The 23,365-nt window shown below is 35.8% G+C and overlaps 2 protein-coding genes across 5 annotated transcripts in view; both read right to left on the bottom strand.

Moving 5' to 3' along the window:
* Nucleotides 1-759: 759 nt before the first annotated feature.
* VGAT (vesicular GABA transporter) lies at nucleotides 760-18,257 on the bottom strand. 3 transcript variants are annotated; one of them, XM_036357170.2, is made up of 5 exons: nucleotides 18,111-18,257; nucleotides 17,372-17,921; nucleotides 15,847-16,003; nucleotides 14,122-14,419; nucleotides 760-3,629 (listed from the first exon to the last, which is right to left on the bottom strand). In XM_036357170.2, exons 2-5 carry the CDS (start codon nucleotides 17,583-17,585, stop codon nucleotides 3,552-3,554), a joined length of 747 nt encoding a protein of 248 aa, XP_036213063.1. In that variant the 5' UTR covers nucleotides 17,586-17,921; nucleotides 18,111-18,257; the 3' UTR covers nucleotides 760-3,551. The 3 variants fall into 3 exon arrangements, with proteins under 3 accessions (XP_036213063.1, XP_036213056.1, XP_036213062.1); XM_036357163.2 differs by lacking the exon at nucleotides 760-3,629 and having other exon boundaries at nucleotides 12,584-14,419; XM_036357169.2 differs by lacking the exon at nucleotides 760-3,629 and having other exon boundaries at nucleotides 12,584-14,419; nucleotides 17,372-17,509.
* Nucleotides 18,258-20,588: 2,331 nt separating this feature from the next.
* The window catches only part of Sox15 (Sox box protein 15), a 37,510-nt gene continuing 34,733 nt past the window's right edge, over nucleotides 20,589-23,365 (bottom strand). For both annotated transcript variants that reach the window (XM_014235265.3, XM_070108184.1), the window contains exon 3: nucleotides 20,589-23,271. In XM_014235265.3, coding sequence (XP_014090740.2) covers nucleotides 21,632-23,271 — 1,640 coding nt within the window. In that variant the 3' untranslated portion in view covers nucleotides 20,589-21,631. The remainder of the gene's footprint in view (nucleotides 23,272-23,365) is intronic.

Here is a 23,365-nt window from a genome sequence, read left to right as displayed (position 1 = left end):
CTAGGCATTATGAAACGTTCTTCAATTTGGGTTAAATCTTTCAAACAATCCGGTATTTCTGGAAAGTCTAGACCGTTAGCTAAACATATTTTTGGAACGTTCTTTTTAACAATCGAATTTTTGTAAGTAGCACAAAAATTGTAATATCCATCTTCTGAAGGAAATTTTTGCATTAAAAAGAAGGTGAACGCAGCATTCGGGTGACCTTGCGCAATAGTTTCGAAATTTAATTTGCGAACTTGGTGTGAAATCCATAATCAGCCACAGTAAATACATATTTAAGTTGGGCCCTTATTTATATTTTGGAAATAAATGTTTTTGAAATCTGTTAAATGGCCACTATTATCAGTTTCTATAACATTATTTTCTGGGACGTCTTGCCCTATGTTGAACAGTATTTAAATGGCTTAATATATGAAATATTTATATAATTCCTTCCGGGTGTGAAAAGTTGGATCCTAGGTGCTGCTCTTTTTCACTGTAATTGAGTCCTTGCTATGACTCCTTTCCTGTTAGGTGTATAGGTACTCTGGTATACTGGTGCACATATGTATATGTGTTTGCTCGCCACTGTATATAACAATAGTTTAAACACTATATAACTAATACACTGAAATTAGTTTGAATAGTGCCGTTTCACACAGGGATTCAAAAGAGTCTCATACCAGTTTATTGTGGGCGAGGGGACGACGAGGAAAGACGAAGGGACCGTGCCACTCGTGTTCGGGTGGCACGCTTTGTGTTCTTGTTCGTAACAGCTCGCTGCTACCCTTTTCAGCATTCCTTTTCACTTTCAAATCCTTTGAATAGTTGCAAGAGCGCTCGGTTTCAAATGAATTCGATCGCAAATTTGAGTTCTGTTATCTATTTTTGTATGTAATATGCAAATACGTATGCATAGAATAATAGAAATATTATGACAAATTGTAAATAAGGAGAAAATTAAGATATAGATTATGGAGTAAAGAAATTATGAATTTTTAATACGGAGTAAAGAAATTATGAGTTTTTAATACTTAAAGATTAGGAAATTCCTATTATAAATTTGGGCTTGAAAATATTAGTAGCGGATATTCAATACATTCTTGTGGATTAGGGAATTCCCGTCTTTATTATTTTTTTGAAACTATTTAGCGGGTAGGTACTTGTATTATGCATATTGTTCTACCATATTCATGGTAATTCATTGCAAGCAAAATGTGTGACCATCATCTCAACATACAAACGAAATACGCAGCACGCAGTGTTGCGCGGTGTTGCGCAGTCGAACCGCACAAATATTTACGAACATTTTGTGAAAAGGAATGCAGAAAAACTAGACTCGAGTTGCTGGACTCTTTTTGACCGTGTGAATGCCCAGAGCGACACCAAAAGAAAATTTGAAAAACATCAGACTCTTTTGCATCCCAATGTGAAACGGCACATACAGCACTTTGCTGGTCAAGAAATCTAGTGTAACTAAAACTACAAACACAGTGTATTGTGACTGATATTTATTATACTCTTGCAACATGTTGCTACAGGGTACAATATTTTTGTAATGGTATATTTTTGTACACACAGCTTACGTGCTTTTGTATACCTATATATATATTTTATTGTATTGAAATGAAGTGCTCGGAAAACCCCTCCGTAAATTGCTTTTGTCTAACGCTTTTTAAAACAGGGGGATCTATGGTACTTATTTTGAAAGGTCTGCCCATGAAGGCTAAAGTAACAATAACTTACATATATGTACATGTAATTAAGTATGGTATACACATATGTAGAGAAGATATGTAGATTTTCTTCCTTCTGCCTTAATATCTAAACCTTTCATAAGCTGCCAACGGCGCTGGGTAAAAATGTAATTTTCTTGAGTTTACAGTTCACCTCATGACCTTCATATTAAAATGTGTCGCAAAATTGAAATAATAGACATTAGCATTTCAACCGATGGGGTCGCAGTTTATCTATTACTACATGAAAATGGTCTTTAGCCCTTTTGATACTACACTACTAATATTTATTTCATGCGATTTTTTCTAGGAAGATACTTTTGCTCTATACAAAGTCCAGCACTCTAAGAAACTTTTTTACATTGTTGTTGGTATATTTTGTTATAAGTTCAACATGATGGCTGAGAAAATATACCTATCCATTGATTATCACCAAATATTAGAAGAAATATATGTATATAGTATTTCTATATCTATCTCGATTAGTTTTAGATGATGCAAACAACTGTTTGGTGAACAAAACTATACTCTGTTGAAACATGTTGCGAAAGTATAAAAATGTAGCGAAAAAATTTAACATTCATTATTCGATTATTATTTGGTATCTTATTAACTTATGTTATTGATCATAGATTTATTTTGTGTCAATACTATTTTTTTCTCCGAAATGTTAACTTTAATAAAAAGAAGCTATTTAACTCAAACATGGTATATGTGATATAAACTGAACCAAAGGGGTTAGATTTAATATGTGGGGTATATGAGGTTGCTGTTGTACCAGAGGAGCGGAAATCAGTATATTAGGGTTATAAGGTTTAAACAAAGGTCTAGACCAATTTCATTCATATGCAGCGATATACATTATTTTTAAGAAAAACTGTTCATTTAATTTCATTAAATTATCAAATTAACGAAAATAATTATACCATAAGTAGTATATGTGAGCTGGGGAAATTCGTGGACCGATTTCACACATTTTTGGCATTAAACTATCGTATATTTAATATTTTACGTTTATATAAAGCCAAACGGAAGTTTTAATTTTTTTCATTAAATATGTTGGAACTAGGGTCAATATATACCCGATAATGGGTACGAGGGCTGAACCGAGAATTTTATACTTCTTGACTTATAAATATTAAAGGCCATGAACTTAGTCTCAGTTTTATTGCTTGAAGTGGGATATACATAAGTATGAATGTGATATTAACTCTACCAAAGTGGCTTATAATATAGGTTATGTGGCAAACGTCAACTAGAGAATCGCAATTCATTATATGAAGGTGTGAGGTTTAGACCAAGGTATATACTAATTTTATTCTAATTCAGCGCCAAACCACATAATTTTTAAGAAATTTTATCCACCTAATTTCGTTAAAATATCACATTTTGATTAACCGGAACGGTTTAAAGTCAGTTGGAAAGTCGGAAATCATATATATATTGGGGTAAGAGAAAGATATTAATTTTGACATTGCTCAGCTATACTCGAGAACATATTTTGAAGCAATTTTATTATACACACTGACCGACATATTCGGCATAAAACTGGTTAGAATAACGAAAAGCATTATAAGTAGTATATGGAAGTTGAGGGTAGTATTAATCCGATTTAATAAATTTTTTCCAATACCACATACTACTAACACGCCACAGACTAATAAAATCCTCCGACTGTTTCATTAAGGGGTTAGGGGTAGTCAGAGGCACGAAAAAATAAGAATTTTCAGTAATTTTTTTTGCTATTAAATCATGTTATTTTACAAAAGTAGTAATATGGCATTATTATACAATGTTTTAACTTGAAATCACGAAAATTTCAAAAAAAAAAAATTAATTTCCAAAGTTATAGCTGTCTGTGTTGACCCAATTCCAAAATAGGGCCCTTGCGGTGACATCTTGGAGATTCATCTAAAATCAATCGGATAAAAAAAAATTAGTTTTATAAATAGATAATCCTGGGCCTGATCGAATCTTTTTGTTAAAAAATTAACAAAATGTCGGCCTCAGGAAATTTTTTTTAGATTTTTTGAAAAAAATAGTTATCTGGTCTTAAAAACTCGAAATTTAAAAGAAAAATCCTTCGATCAGGCCCGAGTTTGTTGTGTATTCTAAAATCTGTATAAATTGCATTAAAGTCTACTGAGCGGTTTTTGAGTTTCAGTTGTCACCAGTTCAAAAAACATAGTTTTGAGAAAAACGCATTTACAGTTTCTCACTAGAGCTCCCGAGCGCTCTTTGTTATTTGTCGAATAACTCAAAAAGTAATTATCGGATCAACCTGAAATTTTATTGATATTTGCCGAAATGTGCAGTATAAAGTCACGCAGAAGTTCAAAATTCTTTATATTAGGTATATGAGGTCTATAAGAACTATTGATCCGATTCAACCAATTTTTGACACAAAATCATACTAATATCGAGAGTTTCATTTATTTATTTTATTATATGAATTACAATTATATATCTTACACATTGACCGATATTTTTTGGAAAAAGTCAACTATAGGTACTGGGGTCCTTATATTCAGTACCTAGGGGCTTAAACAGTTTTGGTTCGACTTAGACAATTTTTGGTCATAAGGTGGCATACTTTAAACGCGTTTGTCCCGCAAAGTTTTGCCCCGTTACAATCATTGTTACTTGATTTGTATAGTGGAAAGTTAAAGAATCCGACGGAATTTAAAATTGTGTTATATGGGAAATAGGCGTGGTTGTAATCGTTTTCGCACTATAACTTACAAATATAAGAGGAATATTATGTACCGAATTTGGTTGGAATCAGTTACGTAGATGGGTTTTCACCTAAAAGTCGGCGGTGCTACGCCCACTGTCTAATTTTAAACGCGGTTCCTATAAAGTCATCTCATACCATCCCAGAGATAAAAATTAATGTCTCTGGCGTGTTTAGTGCTGATTTATCGCTAATTTTTAGTAGTTTTTAACAGTACCGTCATATGGGGAGTGGCCGGAGTTGTCACCCGATTTAACCAATTTTCACACTGTCAATAGAGATGTGTCGCAATCACAAATTTGGCATGTTTGAATTCTCTTTCATGTTCTGGAAAGATTCATGGATCACGTTTTTCGCGAATACGATTTCGCCTGGCCATATCTCGATGACATTTTGATATCGTCGAAGGATATGAACCAACATCGTCAACATCTGCAATTAGTGTTCGAAAAACTGCGCGAGTACGGTTTGGTCATCAACCATTCGAAGTGTATACTAGGCCAGCCGCAAGTGAATTTCTTAGGTTTCAAGATAAACAGCAGCGGAATCTCACCACCAGAAGAACGAGTGCATGCCATTGAAAATTTTAAACTACCTACTAGAGCATGCGACTTGCGACGTTTGCTCGGCATGGTTAACTTTTTCCGCAGATTTTTTCCTTGAGCCGCCGAAAGGAAAATGATGTTATTCAAACTCGTGAAAGGTAACAAGAAAAACGACACATCAACAGTAGAATGGACGGACGAAGCAAAAGAGGCATTCCAGCAGTGTAAAAAAGATTTATGTAAAGCAACTTTACTCGCCTATCCTAAATCCGGGGCCCAACTCAGTTTGACAGTGGATGCTTCCTTAACTGCTGTAGGTGCGGTATTATAACAACAAGACAACGACCAGTGGCAACCACTAGTTTTTTGTTCCGAATGCCTTACCGAAACACAAACGAGATACAGCACTAACGATCGTGAACTGCTAGCGGCGTACAAAGCAGTCAAATATTTTCAACATATTCTGGAAGGCAGAGAATTTATCAACCTCACTGACCACAAGCCATTGCTATACGTAGTCCAGCAAAAGCTAGCTAAAGCATCACCGCGTCAAATGCGCCATTCTGAATTTATCGCACAATTTACAACAGACATTCGATACATCTCCGGAAAAGACAACATAATAGCAGATACAATGTCACGCATTGACGCCATACGTACTCCAAACACCATCGACTTCGCCAAACTTGCAAATACTCAAAAATCTGACTCAGAGTTTAAATAATTCTAACTTCGAATTCCAGCTTACAAATTAAGCCTTTCACGGTTTCAGGCACAGACATAGAAATCTTTTGTGATGTTAGCACCAGCAAAGCCTGACCATAACAGCTTTCGACTCCATACACAACATGGCACACACCAGCTAAAATACAACGCCACAACAGAGCTACCTTGCCAGAATTTTAGGCATAAAACACTTACGTACCACCGCGTACCACCCAGCGAAATGGTTCACGGCAACACTCTTCGACTACCTGGTCAGCTATTTCCCGAAGATCACACGCACAACGACACCGAGGGTGAATTTGTCGGAAATTTACGTATATGCATGCTGGCACTGAGACCGTCACCAGCAACAAATAACTCAGCTCATGCACCATTCGTGGAAAAGAATCTGCACATAACACCATCAGTTTTCGTGCGCAATGACGCAATTCGACAGTCGCTTCAACCACTGTACGAGGGACCTTTTCCAGTAGTCGAACGAATCGAGGATAGCAAAAATCCGTCGAATCAAACAACTCAGCCAAAAAAGTACCAGACAAAATCGGGACGACGAGTACGTTTTCGCTTTCCAGCATAGGGGGGAGTGATGTGGCAATACCAAATGCAACTCTGCAAGAGTTATTTATAAAGCAGATATGGCAACATTCAACCTATACTATCTGTCATGCCGATGTACCACTTTATATAATTTTTTGAAAAGTAAATAAATCGAACATTTTTGTGGATATCCCGCAGATGCTAAAAACATTTGTTCTCAGTGAATTTTGTTATTATAACTTTAGCGGCTTAGGAGATATGCACATTAATCCTATTAGGGGGCGGGACCACGCCCACTTAAAAAAAAATTTTAACTGCAGATGCCCCCCCTAATGTGATCCTGTATACTAAATAACAGTCTTGTATCTTATTGCGGAGCTTAGTTATGGCAATTTATTTGTTTTGTTGTTAAAGGCGTTCCGTGGGCGTGGCAGTGATCCGATTATGCCCATCTGCAATACCAATCGTCTTACGGTACAAAGTTTCATAAAGCCATCTCAATTTTTACTCAAGTTACAGCTTGCACAGACGGACGGACGAACAGTCACCCGGATTTAGACTCGTCTCTTCATCCTGATAATTTATATATGTATAACCCTATATCTAACTCGATTAGGTTTAGGTAATACAAACAACCGTTAGGTGAACAAAACTTGTATACTCTGTAGCAACAGGTTGCGAGAGTATAAAAACTAAAAAACACGCTTTAAAGCACTTCAAACTAAAAAGTGAAAAATAATTCTTTATATAAACTGACAGTAATATTGACTGAAAAATACTAAAATTATTATGAGAAAAGTGTGGTATGCTCGATATACGAAAAGTATGAAGTAAACCATTCCACGTTATATTTATTTTTCAATTTTTAGTTTATTGTGCTTTAAAAGCAGGTTTTTTAAAAGCATGTACTTTAAACCATACTTATTATTTAGCTACGCGGGTGTTTCCTTTCTTTAAGTATGTGTTTCCGTAAATTTTTTAATCAAATGACATCATGGAAGTTGGTGCTTTTAGCTGCATAGTTTTAGACGATTTTTTTTGCAGGATGGATAGTTCATGCATGTCGTTGTACGATTTCGCCAATTTTCTCAGTGTATAATAGAAATGGCTGGATAGCCTCACATATCAAATTTGGTCGGAAAGTTCCTGAGATATAGAATTCCACCTAATGGTTGGTGGTGCTTCACTGATTGTTAAATTTTTACATCTTCCCCTATAAAGCCTGGTAGGGAATACCATCTTGTTTGTGAAATTTAATGCTTATGGCGTATTTATTCAGTGAGTTATCGCATTTTTAGTAGTTTTCAACATAACCGTTATATAAGGAGTGGGCGTGGTTATTATCTGATTTTACTCATCTTCACAGCGTATAGAAATGTGATAAAAATACTTCCTCCCAGCGTATTTGGTTGAGTTAGCTTGGGCGGTTTGGAAGATGTGTATATTTAACCTTTTAAGGGCGGGGATACGCCCATTTTTAAAAAATGTTGGTCAATAGGTGTCCCTTGTTAGTGCAATCCCCTGTACAAAATCACAAGTGCTTAGTTTGGCCCCTTATAGGTTTCTATTTACCTCAGGGCGGTGGTGCGGAGCTACCTCAGTAAGAGAAAATTGTCGTACCAAACTAGAGAGGGACCACGACAGATAGCGGTTACGTCAGGAGCAGCACAAGGATCCATTTTAGGCCCAGACTTATGGAACATCAGATACGACGCCATACTAAAACTCGACATGCCAGACGAATCCTACCTAATTGGGTACGCGGACGACATCGTAGCAGTAATTACAGCCCGAGACACAGAAGATGCGCGAAGGAAGCTAAACCAAGTCATGATACGGACCCAAGCATGGCTCGACTTACACGACCTACAGCTCGATACCGAAAAAACAGAGCTACTACCGTTGACAAACAAGCACATACCTCTCGAAATAAGTATGCAAACGACCACGGATATTCTAAAGACACAAAAAGTAGTAAACTACCTAGGCGTCAGACTGGACCCCAGATTAACTTTTTGGGTAAAAATCCAGCACGCCGCAAGAAAGGCAGCGAAAATCACCTCCCAACTCAGCAGACTAATGGCCAACATAGGGGAGCCCAGCCAAGAAAAGAGAAAGCTTCTAATGTCCACGACCATCAGCGTTCTATTATACGGAGCAGAGATTTGGGCAGATGTGCTAAAAAAGGAAAACCAGCGTAAGGTATTGGCCAAAGTACTCCGCACCGCAACCCTCAGAGTTGCATCAGCGTACCGAACAGTATCGGACGATGCGGTATTAGTTATCAGCGGTAATGTCCCAATTGACCTCCTGGCATACGAAAGAAAAAACCTGTGGTAGCTAAAGGAAACATCTGAGAATAATAAAAGGGCAATCGAACAAATAAATAAGGACACGATGTCAGCATGGCAACGAAGATGGGAGAATGAGAGCCGCGGCAGATGGACGGCCAGACTTATAAAAGATGTAAACCAATGGACAATCCGAAAATTTGGAGAAGTCGACGTCTACATGAGTTCAAAAAGTACCTTCACAGAATGGGAAAAGTCGTCATGCCCACACAACGACGCGAGAGAAGACGACGCTGAACACACATTCTTTAAATGTGCGCGATGGCAACGGGAACGCAGCGCCGTAGAAGACCGGGTTGGTCCAATAAACACGGACAACTTAATTAGCGTGATGCTGGAAAGCGAAATCAACCAGAATTTTCATCCAGAAATTCGCAGCAATTTTACTACGCAGCAAAAAGCGGGACCTGGACGCAGGGCCGCAGATGTAAATCTCTCAATGAGAAAAATGGAACGCCACCCTGAAGTAATGCAAACGCGGTCCCAGGGTGGGCGACGGTTCCTTAGAGGGGGGTTTTTAGTGACCTGCCAGCGGCACATACAGCTGCTGTGACAACAGGTATTTTCCACTCCCTCCCCCGCAAAAAAAAAATTGGTTTCCGTTTAATGGCGTTTTATGGACGTGGTAGTGGTCCGATTACGTTTACGTTAACGGTTGTTTGTATCACCTAAAATGAATAATAATAAAAAATCCGTGTGCAAGCTGTTACTTAGGTAAAAATTGAGATATCTTGATGAAACTTGGTACACATGTTTCTTGGTACCGTAAGACGGTTGGTATTGCAGGTAGGCGTAATCGGACCACTGCCACGCCCACAAAACGCCATTAATCAAAAACAAATAAATTGCCATAACCAAGCTCCACAATAAGATGCAAGACTGTTATTTGGTATACAGGATCACATTAAGGAGAGGCATCTGCGGTAAACTTTTTTTTTAAAGTGGGCGTGGTCCCGCCCCGTAATAGGTTTAATGTGCTAATCTCCTAAGCCGCTAAAGCTATAATAATTTACTGAGAATAAGCCTTTTTAGCACCTCTATTGATAGTGCGAAGATGGGTGAAATCGGGTGACAACCCCGCCCACTCCCCATATAACGGTACTGTTGAAAACTACTAAAAGCGCGATAAATCAAGCACTAAACAGCCAGAGACATTAAATTTTATCTCTGGGATGATATGAGATGATTTTATAGAAACCGCGATCAAAATTAGACAGAGGGCGTGGCACCGCCGACTTTTAGGTGAAAACCCATATCTTGGGAACTGCTTAACCGATTTCAACTAAATTTGCTACATAACATTTTTCTCATTTTTTTTATGTTATAGTGCGGAAATGGGCGAAATCGAAATACAACCACGCCTATTTGCCATATAACACCATTTTAAATTCCATCGGATTCTTTGACTTTCCACAATGCAAATCAAGCAACAATGATTGTATCGGGATAAAACTTTGCGTGAATAATGCGTTTAAAGTATGCCACCTTGTGACCAAAAATTGTCTAAATCGAACCAAAACTGTTCATGCCCCTGAGTACTGAATATGTGAACCCCACGGCCTATAGTTGACTCAATGTGTAAGATATATACAATAATTAAAATTCATGAATATGAATAAATAAAACTCTCGATAGTAGTATGTCTTTGTGTCAAAAATTGGTTGAATCGGATCAATACTTCCTTTAATATAACATTTTGCCAACACCTGAAGTAATTTCCCGGGTTTTGATCCTTGCAAGTTGCGAGAATATAAAACGTTCGGTTACACCCGAACTTAGAACTTCCTTACTTGTTCTCTCTCATTTTAATAAATTCGCCGCAAATATAGCAAGACAGTTTTTACTGGTTGTTACATCAGAGAAAGTAAATGGACGAGGAGGTGCAAATTGAATTTTGTATGATGCTTGATTGGACGGCTAACAGAGCTGGGAAATTCCGAGCAGGGAGTTCACCATTTTCTGTAGTACTTGCTGGTATTCAACAGAAATGAGAATTTAAAACAACGTCTTCTGGCAGAAATACATGTACATATGATATGAAAATACTGACGGCAAAGCGCAGTTCTGTACTTTTGTGACTCCATAATGGTGTCAAGTACATGAACTATTTTAAGAAATATATCAAAATAATTTTATTGTAATAACTCATAATAAAGTAAAAATTAATTAACAATAAATAATTTAAAAAAGGGAATATATTTCAAATGGCATATCAATATTCCCTGTTTGGCATACTTATCAAATTCTCTTCATATTCGCCGGTTGGGCATGGCACACCTGCTTGTGAGGTGAAATCCCCGACTAAAATTTTACAAATTCTCGCTGTCGTACCTGCACGTTCTTGTTCATTTACGTTCTCTGGTTTCATCGCCCGATAACGACTTATTGCAATTACTAAATAAAAGCGTTGAGCGGTTAACGCCGACGTGGTATCCCTAAGTAAAGCGGCAACTTTACGTAAAATTCCTACTTAAATTCTAAAATTAGTACATCATTAGCACATTAGAAATCAAATGTTAAACGAAACAATTTATTAATAATACTAACATCCATTTGTATAAGCATTAAACATCGCGCGTCAATAAATTTTTTAGAAAAGTTACAAGTTCTTCGTTTTCTGTAGCCAACTTTACTTTTTAACTAGCTGTCAAAATTGAATTTCTCCGTTTACGAATTTTTCAACGCTCAGCGTTGCCGCCGCGTTTATTTAGGTATGCGCCATACCAAATCTCTGGGCATGGGGAATATTTGACAGTTACCGTACTAAAACCTTTCACTTCAATAAATTTAAATGTTTTCTTCAAAGTGAAAATTTTTGTGCAAAAAATAAGTAAATTGGTTGCTTCATTGTTTTAAATTATCAATTCTTATTACAAATGATATAATTTTACAATTTACATATCAGTAGCAACACTGCGGCTGCCATGAAGTCGTGCAGTTGTCTAAATAAATGTGCCCATAAGAACGTGTGTATTTTAATATTTGATAGATGCTGCTTGTCGCTTGTCGTCGACTATGTATTCAGCGTTTAAACGATAGAGCGTAAGTGTAGGTGGGAAATTAGCTTGCACAATTGTGCTATGAAATGCCGACTACTGTTATAGACTGACTGTCATTACTACATTTTGTTTCGTGATATAAACTCAATGAAAAGGATAAAATTTAATAGGAATTTAATATTTATTTATGATGAAAACATCAACCAGAATAAGGTCTAAAATAATTAACTATTGACATTATTCCAGAATTCTGAAGGATACGTTTTAATGTTATTTTATGAAGATAACTCACACACTGAAGTTATATTACATATTGCTAAGATATCTTGATATATGGGGGCTACGGGTAATATAGATTTTACCCATTTTTGGCATTACCAAATCATTGCAAAAAAAGATGCTCTATGAGTTTTATTAAGTTACCTCACATTTTGACCATTATTTAGTGTATAGAGTTGATAAGATGTAGAAAATTATTGTATTAGGTATAAGGGGACTAGGAGAAGTCTTCACATGATTTTATCCAATTCAAACACAATGGTATGCTGTTATTGTAAAAATGTTATCCGAATTTCAATACTACATCTCACAGATTGACTAATATTTTCGGTAAAGAGTCAGTCATAGGAACTGGAGTTCACATATTCGGTATCTGTCGTTTAGACGTGAGATAGAATGTCTTAAAAACACTATTTGTGCTGAGTTTAACTTTGATTTGATTTGATTTTGTATTCTCTCTTTATGGCCTTCTTTATATGTATATGCATGTATATACCCTATAGTTATCTCTATTAGGTTTTAGATGATACAAACAACCGTTGGGTAAACAAAACTATTACACACTGCAACAACATTTAGCGAGAGTATAAAAATATGGAGTAGTTAAAAAAATGGAATGAAAGGAATAAAATAAAAACTTATATTATTAGGATCTTTTCCGAGGACATCATATCCCCACAAGAAAACAACGTAATTAAGGCTATATTTTTAATGTGTTTGAACATTTAAAAATTATCCATATAATTTAATACATGTACATGTATATAAGATCTATCTATAATATGTGATATAATTATCTTGGAAGACATGTTTCAACTTTAATTTTAAATTATGCACACATATATCTGCGTGCATTTAGATTATGCCTATGTAAATAAGTATTATATTATATATATTATATATTATAGTTAAATCGTTTTGGAAGACATTTTTCACTTTTCATTTTGTATGTTATCATACATTGTATAATTATATATAAGTATTTATGTTTATATATTATATTGGAAGACATCGTTTTCGTTTCATTTTGTTTAAATTGTCCACTTTGACCTATCGTTTAAGTATATACTAAGCAAATTTAATTAAATACATATATGTAATAGTATTTTTTATGTGGAATGCAGTAACAAATTTCATGTGTTCGTTCGCCATGGTAATGTACGATCTCTACTTTCTAATATTAATTATTCACTGACACATAGCGTGTATTTGTGCCCAGTTAGAATAAGATTTTTAAAATGGTAGCCCCAGTTCAAAGGCGTTAATTAATGCATTGCCAGAATCGTAAATACCTATTACGCCAAACAAGACTCCCAGAGAGATGATGAAGTAGTCCTTTGCAACTTCTTTTTGATCCAATAGATGTCCTTTGATTTTCAAATGGAAATAACAAGGCCAGATAAAGCTCAACATAGTTCCGGTGAAGCTACCAATGAAACCCATTAGAATTGAAAAATGTGGTATGAAAATAGCCATCATAATTGTTGCAACTATCACACCGACTCGAAATCCGAGACCCCAAACTTTTAGTTCCCCATCTAAATGCCATATTGTAGGAAATTTCGTTTTTGGTGGCCCTCTGAAGAAATTACGTTCCAGCAGTTCGCAGGCAGCGTAATAGGGCAAAGGATAGCTAAGTAATGCCTTTATAACTAAAAAGAAATTCACTAATCCTTTAAAACCCTGTGAGTGCAGATTGTTTGTAATTACTTGTTGAGTATCATCTTGGAAAGTAAGAAAGCAAATGTAGCCAAAACCGGCTTTGAAAATCGCTGCTGCTATATGCGACCAATCCAACATCCAGTTGAATTTAGAGCGATCGATCATACTGCCTTCTAGTGATGGCAAAAATATTTGCGATGTATATGAGAAAACAATCACGCCCAATGATATTGGAAAGTTCTCCATATCAATGCTCCACCGTACTTTGGACCAACCCCATTCCCCAATCTGTAATATGCAATAGCCCAAAATAATGGCATTAATAACAATGTGAGACATAGTGCACCAGAATGAGAGGGTCGATACCATTTTCAGAGATTTCAAAAAACCCATTGGTAACAAGAATATTCCCACGAACATCATCCAAGATCGTGAGTCAAAAGAACCTTGAGGGTAGGTGCCTGCCAATAAATCCCCACACACCACAACATATAAAATACACGTCATTAACAACTCAATCAATTGGGCAATGCTAACGGCGCGAGCACCCAATTTTGGTCCAAAACAAACCTTTGCAATCGCAACATAGCTGTCACGAACTCGTATCATTTGGCCGGTGTTAGGGTCGGGTTCATACAAGCATTGCACTAACACTTTTCCCGTATAGCAGCAAATGTATGCTATGCCGACCATTGCTATGATAGCCCAATAACCGCCGTGCAGCACAGCAAATGGCAGCGAGACGATGAACATTCCTTGAATCGCATTGGTGACATTCCAACCGGCTTGAAATTCGTCGATATTTGTGCCACCGCCACCTTCACCTTCGCACACAAATGAGCTTCCCTCAGAAGCTACACTTCCTTGTCTGAAATAAAAACAAAATAATTTTTTCTTTATATTTCAGGTTAGATAGAAATTGATTAGTCTTAGTCTATAAAATATAAAAAAAAACTAAACAATGAGTAACGGCACGAGATGTAAATCACACAATTTAGGGACATCACAAGAGAGTTAAAAATTAATGTAATTAATTTGTTTACATTGGCGTAATAGAAATTAAAAAGTTTTTGTAAGAAACGTAATACTATCTTTAAAGAAGACTAAATAGCAGCAAAATTTTTTAGAATGCAATGTGCAGTCCCAACCGACTTTTTTTCAATCAGAACTTGGAAGACTAAATTCATGTTTTTCAGTGGCATCTTGTTTCCTTTTAACACACTTACATCACAACAGGAATAGGGTATATTAAGTTTACCACGAAGTTTAAAATATCCAGAAGGAAACGTCGGAAACCCTATATAATATTTATATAAGCGATTCGCATAACGAGCTGAGCCGATGCATGTCCGTCTGTCTGTTTGTCTGTCTGTCCGTCCGTCTGAATGTTTATACGTGAACTATTCCCTCAATTTTTGAGATAATAATCTGAACTTTTGCACACGTCCTTTTATCTCCAAGAAGCTGTTCATTTGTCGGAACCGCCGATATCGAACGACGAAATCTTCACGAAATTTGGAATGAATTATTGTCTAAAGCAGCGCTACAATCTCCGAAGGAATTGTTTAGATCGGACCACTATAGCATATATCTGTCATACAAACTTAACGGTCAGAATCCAGTCCTTGTATGAGGTTTGGACAACAAGTTCTTGTGTAGGATCTTTTGTATTTGTGAATTGTATTATAGCTTCGGTGCAATCGAAGTTATTAGTTTTTTCTTGTTTTTGATTTCCTTTCGAACATAGTATAATAGTATAATTGTATTTCATATTACCTATTAAACATTAACATTATTTTAAATGTGCCAAATTGCTTGAAAATTGCGGCGGTTTATCGGCCTTTTTTCGGAAGTGGTTTGCTACATTCTGTAGAAGTACAAGCCACATGTTCACCGAAGGCAATGGATTCAGTGGACCTCCTAAAGTAACTATTATGAATAAAAACTCAAATATATATACTCAAAAGAACGTTGATAATATCGTTCATTCATATTTGAGTATGTGAAAGCTTTACGTGAAGAGGGTGCACATATTCGATCGATTGACATATCAATGAAAACTACGAAATATTATATGAATTATTCTTACAGATCTGGCTTCAGATGTCTTTTTCCAATGCTCAGACCTTAAGAAAATTGTTATTAAGAAGAAATCGAAGAGTCTGAGATCTATTTCAAAGCAAATTTTGGTTTTGTCCTTCAAAATGACATCAAAGAGTTTAACGTCCTCGTTGACTTATGACATGTCATTTCAACACTATATGACAGTAAATTTTCCTCTATTTTTATATTTACCTGAATCCACCCGTTTGTTGATATCGTCCGTCATATTCATTAGCAGTAAATGAAGTGTTCTGATATTCCTCATTCTTGTATTCTCCATTCTCGGTATCTGTCCATCCATTTGGATTGCGAAATGGATTCAACTCGGTTGGCCTTTCAGCGATTTGCGCTAGAATTCGATAACTATTATTACTATCAAAGAAGAGGAAGATGCTATTAAATAATTTTGAACTTTTTTTTGTGGTTTCAGTCCATTTATGTGCCTATTCAATAGTTTTATTGGATACTGCTACAGCATTTTTATATCCTGAATGGGGTATTAAATTTGTCACGATATTTGTAACACCCAGAAGGAAAGGTTGGAGACCCTATAGAATATATATGTGAATGATCAGCATGACGAGCTGAGTTGAGTTAGCCATGTTCATCTGTCTGTTTGTATATACAAAGTTTTAACCCTTCAAAATTCTATCACGCTCCTCCTCATTCTCTTTCCGACCTCAAATCGCCCGTAAATTATTATACCCTGAACAAGGTATATTAAGTTTGCCACGAAGTTTGTAACACCTACAAGGAAACGTCGGAGATCATATAAAATTTATATATAAATGATCAGCATGACGAGATGACTCGATTTGTACCAATGCGAACTGGTCCCTCAGTTTATTAGATATCGGTATGAAACTTTGCATACTTGGTTTTCTCCCTAAGAAGCTGTTCATTTGTCAGACCCGCCAATATCGGACCGAAAAACTTTTTTATTTGATGAGATCTCTACATGAAATTCGGCACATATTATTTTTTAAGACAACGGTAGCATCTCCGAAGATATTTTTTAGATTGGACCACTATAATACAAGTATATAACTGACATACAAACTTACCGATCGAAATTAAGTTGTTGTATGGAATATTGTGTAACCGAACTTAATGTTTTTTCTTATTTTTTCTTTAATTATTGTTACTTTATCATTTTTTTTCAATGGGTTTCAATCTACTACGAGTATGATATTTTTACAATTTTTGCCACATTCAAAGGCTTCTGCACTGGGCTATTAAAACAAATAACCTTTAGATGAGTACAATAACAAATTTTCGAATAATATTTAAATATACTATGGCCTAAATATCAGAAAACCATTGTAATGATAAATAAGTATCATTATGATTATACTAAAAGTCCGAAATAGATTAAATAGATAAAATACGATATCAGGCCATGGAAAGTAGCAGTACTTAATCCTTACTTCGAGCTCACGATTGAGTTTCTGGTTCCAAAACAAAAGGTTCTTTCTTGAGGCGTCTGAATTTGTGCGTTAATTAAACTATATGCATCAATGTATAATAACATGAGTAAAGTATTTGTTCAAAATAATCGTTCTTTACTCGCAGTCACATATACCTAAGTATTTATAAGTATGTATGCATATCGCCTTAGTAAACGTATACTATATCTTTATATATATTATATATGCATGCAGCAGGGTATACGACATAATTTACCATTTTATATTCATGCATTTAGATTTCCATTTACCTTGATATTGGCCCTCGCCAGCCCCTCCATTAAACATTCCTTGTGGATGTGAATTGAAGTTTTGTTGCGTCGTTGCCGCTCCTGTTGTGTTACTGCCTGGCTGTTCGTAGTCCTTCTTCTCGGGAATGTGCTGACGAGCTGTTTGCACGGCAACATTTATAATATTTTTAATTGGCGGCAATGGAGTGGACTTTAATTTATTAATGAATGACATTTTGGCAAATTGATGTTGTGACAATGAGTTGACGATGTCCGCTGTTGAAGATGTAGGTGACGGTGGCGATGGCGATTATGGATATGTCAAAACACAATTAGGCTATGCGAATTAATGTGCTCGACCTTATCGATTTTACGTGGCTGACAGTTAATTTTGATTTTTTTTCTTTCTGATCACTGACTTAAAAATAATTCATTTAGACTTCCGGAGGCTACTTTTTCAACAAACACCTTGGGCGTAGTGTCTCCAAGTTACCAATAGTTTTATATTATCAACTCCAATGCTCATCTCGAATCTGGACACATGGATGCACAAATGCGTTCTTTATTTCATCTTCACGTAAAAAAAAAACGAAACGATATGCGATAATTAAAGCAAATGCATATTTATGTATATGTGTGTAAGTTTCCCATGAAATAAGTAACTATGAAAACTCTATAAGCTCTAAGCTCTATGTATGTTGTGCTGTGGTATGTTGTTTTACTTGTTGTATTATAACTTGATAAATATCAGCGTATTTACTTGCAGTGTTTTATCACGTTTATGAAATTAACAGCCTTTATTGTTGAATAAAATTAAAATAAAACCACTACGAATTTATATAACAGAAATCTTATTACGGTAACTAACTGTAGTAGGACCCAAAACGAATTGATGGCTTATGCTGTGCACGGGTAGAAAAATGGGATTTGCGCATGAGTCAAAAATTGTATCTATTTGCTAGAATATGACTGCAACTCATGTGGATGCTGTCGGCTTCGTAGTAATTTGCTGTTATAAATAATTTGCTGAAGAAATTTGATGATTTTGCAAAACTTGAGTGGGACTTGAAAATCTTAAGAAATTTGAAATTGACAAGGAAAATCGGTATCCCCTACAAAAGTGAAAGGCTGTGGTATGGTGCTTACATCCACAAAAATTGCTCGAAATTGTGCTGTATGGAACAGCGTTCCTGTAGGTGGCATCATTGGCAGTATTTTAAGACCATAAAATAATTTAGATGGAATAGGATATAGATAGTTATGTATCACTCCCTCATGTTTCCTTAAAGGATGTACCAATGTGTAGTCTCTACTTACAAAAGAATATTTTCCATTTCATATGGAAGCAGGCAGTCCTTTTGCAAAGCAACGATTAAGGTCATGTAATGAAAATTATACCATTTGAAGCAATTACCATAAGCTAATTAATTTTTTTGTATATCATTTTAAAGGCCCAAAGTATAAAGTATGTTTAATAATAAGAATATAACGAGAATTATAAAATTAAAAATTTCGTGGGTTTGGAGAGTCCAATTGTCAAAATTTATTTTATTATGAACTACGATACAATATAGTGCTGTATTCATTGCGTTAACGTTAGATATGCTTTTATGAGCTTGGCGATTTTCGTTTGTTAAAAACTTACACTTCGTTGCTTGTTCGTGAGATCTTGGCCGAAAACAATACTTTAATGATGCCCCAGCCTTCATATCAAAATGAAATGAGAAATATGAAAATCGCTGAAAGAACTAAAGGTTAGCCCAAAAGTCAAGTTTGAGAAGTGTTTCGACAATTAGAAGAAGCGCTGGCATAAGTTTATAATATCGAATATAATGAAGGCGACAACATTAATGTAAACGAATTAATAAATATTTGTTTCAAAAAACGAAAATCCTGTTAAATTTTGAACACACTTCGTATTATTCCGCTCATACTTTGCCCTTTTATGTTTTAAGTGACAAAGTAAACCTTATCCTTTAAAAAAATTTTATTTTGCTTCTCAATCAAGATTTCTTCTTTGGCTATATATTTATCTTAATAATGAAATCACTACGTGATGTTTAAGGATACTTTATCTTATTCAAACAAAGTAGCTATCTTGATTATGCACTGAATCATAAAATCTATACAACTTTTTCCTTTCGCAACAAAAACTAAACCCTTAAACATTTTAATATTCCTTATATTTTTTTATTCCTGCCTGGAACATGATTTCACATTTCATTACTCAAACTAAGTTTGTAGTGGTAAATATATATATACATATATACTACAATAGCATCTTTTTTAATGCAGAGTCAAGATAAAATGGAAGCCTCATTTGCCGATATTGTTTTCTGTAGATCAACACTTTCAGAGTTTTATAAAAAAAATTTTACTTAAACTACCAAACAGATGGCAATGTTCCTCACCATATTTTCTGTTGAGAGTTAATACCACACAAAAAACAAAGTTACTTTTAAAAAATTTTAAACATCTCTTAAAACGAATAAAATAATGTTAAAAATGTTCTAATATAGTTTTCACTTAAGATAATTATTAACAGTTACGTGTATCTAATGTTATGGATGTAATAACATCAAACTGCTACATTTTATTGAAAAGCAATATTAGAGATTATAAAAAATTTCCACATTTTCTTTCAACATCGTTATAGAAGAAGGATGATTCCGGTGCACTTTGGCATCTGGCTGACGTAGCTTTTACCACGGAGGATACAAAAGTCCATCGTCTTGTATTGGCAGACCGCTGATTGAAGGTGCGCGAGGAGGATGAGAAGGTATGCATCGCAAAAGATCATGTGGGTCATATTTTGCAGGAAATATTGGGCATGAGGAAATGGTCGGCGTGGTGGGTGCCACCTGTGCTCACTCTGGACAACAATCGCAACCACTGCACAACAATATGTAACGCTGTTGAAGCGCAATCCGAAAGAGTTTCTGCCTTGCCGAAACATGGATCCACTGGTTCACACCAGAATCCAAGGTTGGAAATGGCTACCTTTTTTTTTGACCTGTCCCATATCACAATGCGAGATTTCAAATTTCTATAATTGCAGCCTGAGCAAGATCAACAAAAGCACATGACAAAGCAGTCTTCTGAAATAAGTTATTATCTCGTTAGGTTTCCCATCAATTTAGTTTGTATTACTGTTATGATAACTATATATTATATATACTTATTTCTTCAATAAAACCGCGAATTTTAAGAGATAACATATGTATATACATAAGCCATATGTACAAATATTTATTATCTTCTTACAAAGTTAACATTTTTAGACTGATTTATTACTTCCTAAGAAATTTGAATACAAGTTGTACAAGAGTGCTACGTGTTATGGAATAATAAAGTAAATGTGTAAAATTTATTCTAAAGCTTTTATAACCATTTATGAATTATTAAGCTAATAAATATTGTACGAAAGTTCTTCACTTAGAATTGATTATTGATCTCATATTTTTAAGTTTGTTACATATTATAAAGGTATAAATTTGTAATAAGATGTATTTCGATATCTTATTATGTAGGAGACCATCGACGGAAATTTCTAATATTGTGACCACAAAACCTCTGGTCAAAATTTCGTTCGAATGTTTGTTTTCACATTTTTTCTACTTATAAGATTAGTTTTAATAACTTTTTCTACTTTTAAATAATACAGTTAGTTCAAGAATATGGTTTCTACATACTTCTCAATGTCAAACCGGTATAATTTGCAAATAAAACCAAAATTAAAAGCGGAACTCTCCTTACAAAATGGGTTACATTGACTTCCTGTCCTCTATTAGCAAGAAATTTATTTACGAGTATTTACATTATGATATTTCTGCACTGCACTAAGAGATAAGAGGTGCGTACTGAAATGAGGGACAAATATATAACATAGAAAGACACACAAACAAATTAGAATATACGCCTTTTGACCATTATCCGCCATTTAACCCATATTAACTCATATTTTGGAGTATTTGGACAAAAAAATCATGCAATTATGGAAGATATAAAGTTAATATTCCGCTCTTACTTTGTCTTTTTTATGTTGGGTTAATGACAAATTCAGGTGTCGGGAGATATCTTAATAATGAAGTACCATCGTTATGAAATACGGCTAATATATCATATAATACAATATTTCAAAGGAAAATGTTAAAACTTGTGGATATGGCATAACCGCAAGGTAGGTGTCTCAACAATATTTATTCAAAATATGCATAGTTTCAACAAAGTTCTCCCACATAAAAAATATTAAAAATGCTTCGTCAGGTGTTTTGGATGCTGTCAATTACTGTAGCAAGTTTTCCTCACTCCAGCCAGTATGTTACTAATCTCGTCGTCTTTGCGTGCGTCGAATATCCTGTCGGCATTTACAATGGTCGCAGCGCTTCCACCGGAATTTCGAGTATATGGTGAAATGGGCGACTGTGTCATAGGTGTAACCATTGCGCCAATTACACTATTCTGTGCACTGATGGACATCAATGGTGTGCTCGTTGGTAGAACGGTTCCTGTACTGTTTGTGGTGGAAATAAAGTGGCTATAAGAAGGGTAGCCATTTTGTAGTTGTTGACTGTGCACTTGCTGTGGGTGGTGCGGATAATGAGAGTGGTGATGGTGGTGTTGTGGAGAATAAACAGAAGTGGTTGGCTGCTGTAGGGGTAATGTCAATTGGAGGGGGAATGGTAATGATGTCGGAGGGGTGCATGCACTTGATGCGGCCAGCGTGTAAGGCAGCTGAGTATAGTAATTGGAGGCGGCAGCAGGGATAACCAATGAATTATTGTAAGCTTCGAAATCGTCATAATTGTGATTCGTATCTGGATATTTAGTGAATTTCATTTCGCCATCAGTTTTGCCGTGATCCATTCCATTGTCACAGATTACATGAGTAAAATCATTTTCGACACCGCCGGAGTACCTAGCGAATTCATCGAGGTGCATACTGGGCGCATAGGTACTCGACAGCGTTGCAAAGCTGTCCGCTGTGTTGGCAATCGTTTGATGAAGCGTACCAGCTGTGGAGCTTGTATCATGTGAATAAATGGACTGATAGCTCGGACCACAATTGGTGCTAAGTGTACTTTCTGTGGAAGTAGTAAATGCAGTGGCAACATCACAATTGGATAATGATTGACCCGAGTTGGTATTGCGAATCGAAGGGTTGTCGGATCCGGAAACTGGTGGATAAAAGGTACCCTTTACTGAGTAACCATGATCGAGTAATCCTCGACTGTTGCACGTTACGTACATGCCACGGCTAGTAATGACGGCCTTAGGTGTGGAAGTCAGAGGGTATGAAACGAAAGAACTCTGTTGCGGCTTAGACTCCATTTTGCCATACCTGGGCACTTTCACTACATCTTTTTCGGAGTTTTGCGCAATTGTCGATTGATTTCGATTTGGTTTGGTTGATTTGTTGCCGGCCAAGTGATTGCCACTCTTGGTGTTTGATTTTTGCTGATTTGTTGCTATGGATTCGTTATTACATAAGGGCGATTGACAATTAAATGTGTCCATATGCTCAATTGTGTCGGAGTTGCTGCAGCAATCCGCTGTAGTAGATGGGGAGTAGTTGGACCGCAATTTTTGCTCGTAAATAGTTTGATTCGAGCAATTTGTCGGAAGTGCCTGGAAACGCGTGGTGGAATTCTCTTCAGAAAGTTGATTATAAGGCTGACTCATTGCTGGTGAGTTGGTTATTTTCCGAGCGCCAGCGTTGAGCTTATTGGTAGTGGCGACTTGGTTGGACGAACTATTCTGTTCTTTTGCGGATGGTTGTATAGCACGTACTTTCGATTGCTTCTTCCGCCGTGGTCGATATTTGTAGTTGGGATATTCGGTCATGTGTATCACTCGCAGACGTTCTGCTTCTTCTACGTAAGGCCGACGGTCCTGAGGAGTGAGGGAACGCCATTTTTTACCTAGAAATAAATTAGTTCCTTCGTTATAACAAATAACATATTGTTAAAAATAATAAAATAATATATGTGTATGTATATGTATATGCAATGAAGA

Source organism: Bactrocera oleae, chromosome 4 (assembly GCF_042242935.1).
Source record: "Bactrocera oleae isolate idBacOlea1 chromosome 4, idBacOlea1, whole genome shotgun sequence".
NCBI classification, from domain to species: Eukaryota; Metazoa; Arthropoda; class Insecta; order Diptera; family Tephritidae; genus Bactrocera; species Bactrocera oleae.
The sequence above is the reverse complement of the archived record's forward strand: the minus strand, read 5'-3'. Positions and strand labels throughout refer to the sequence as shown.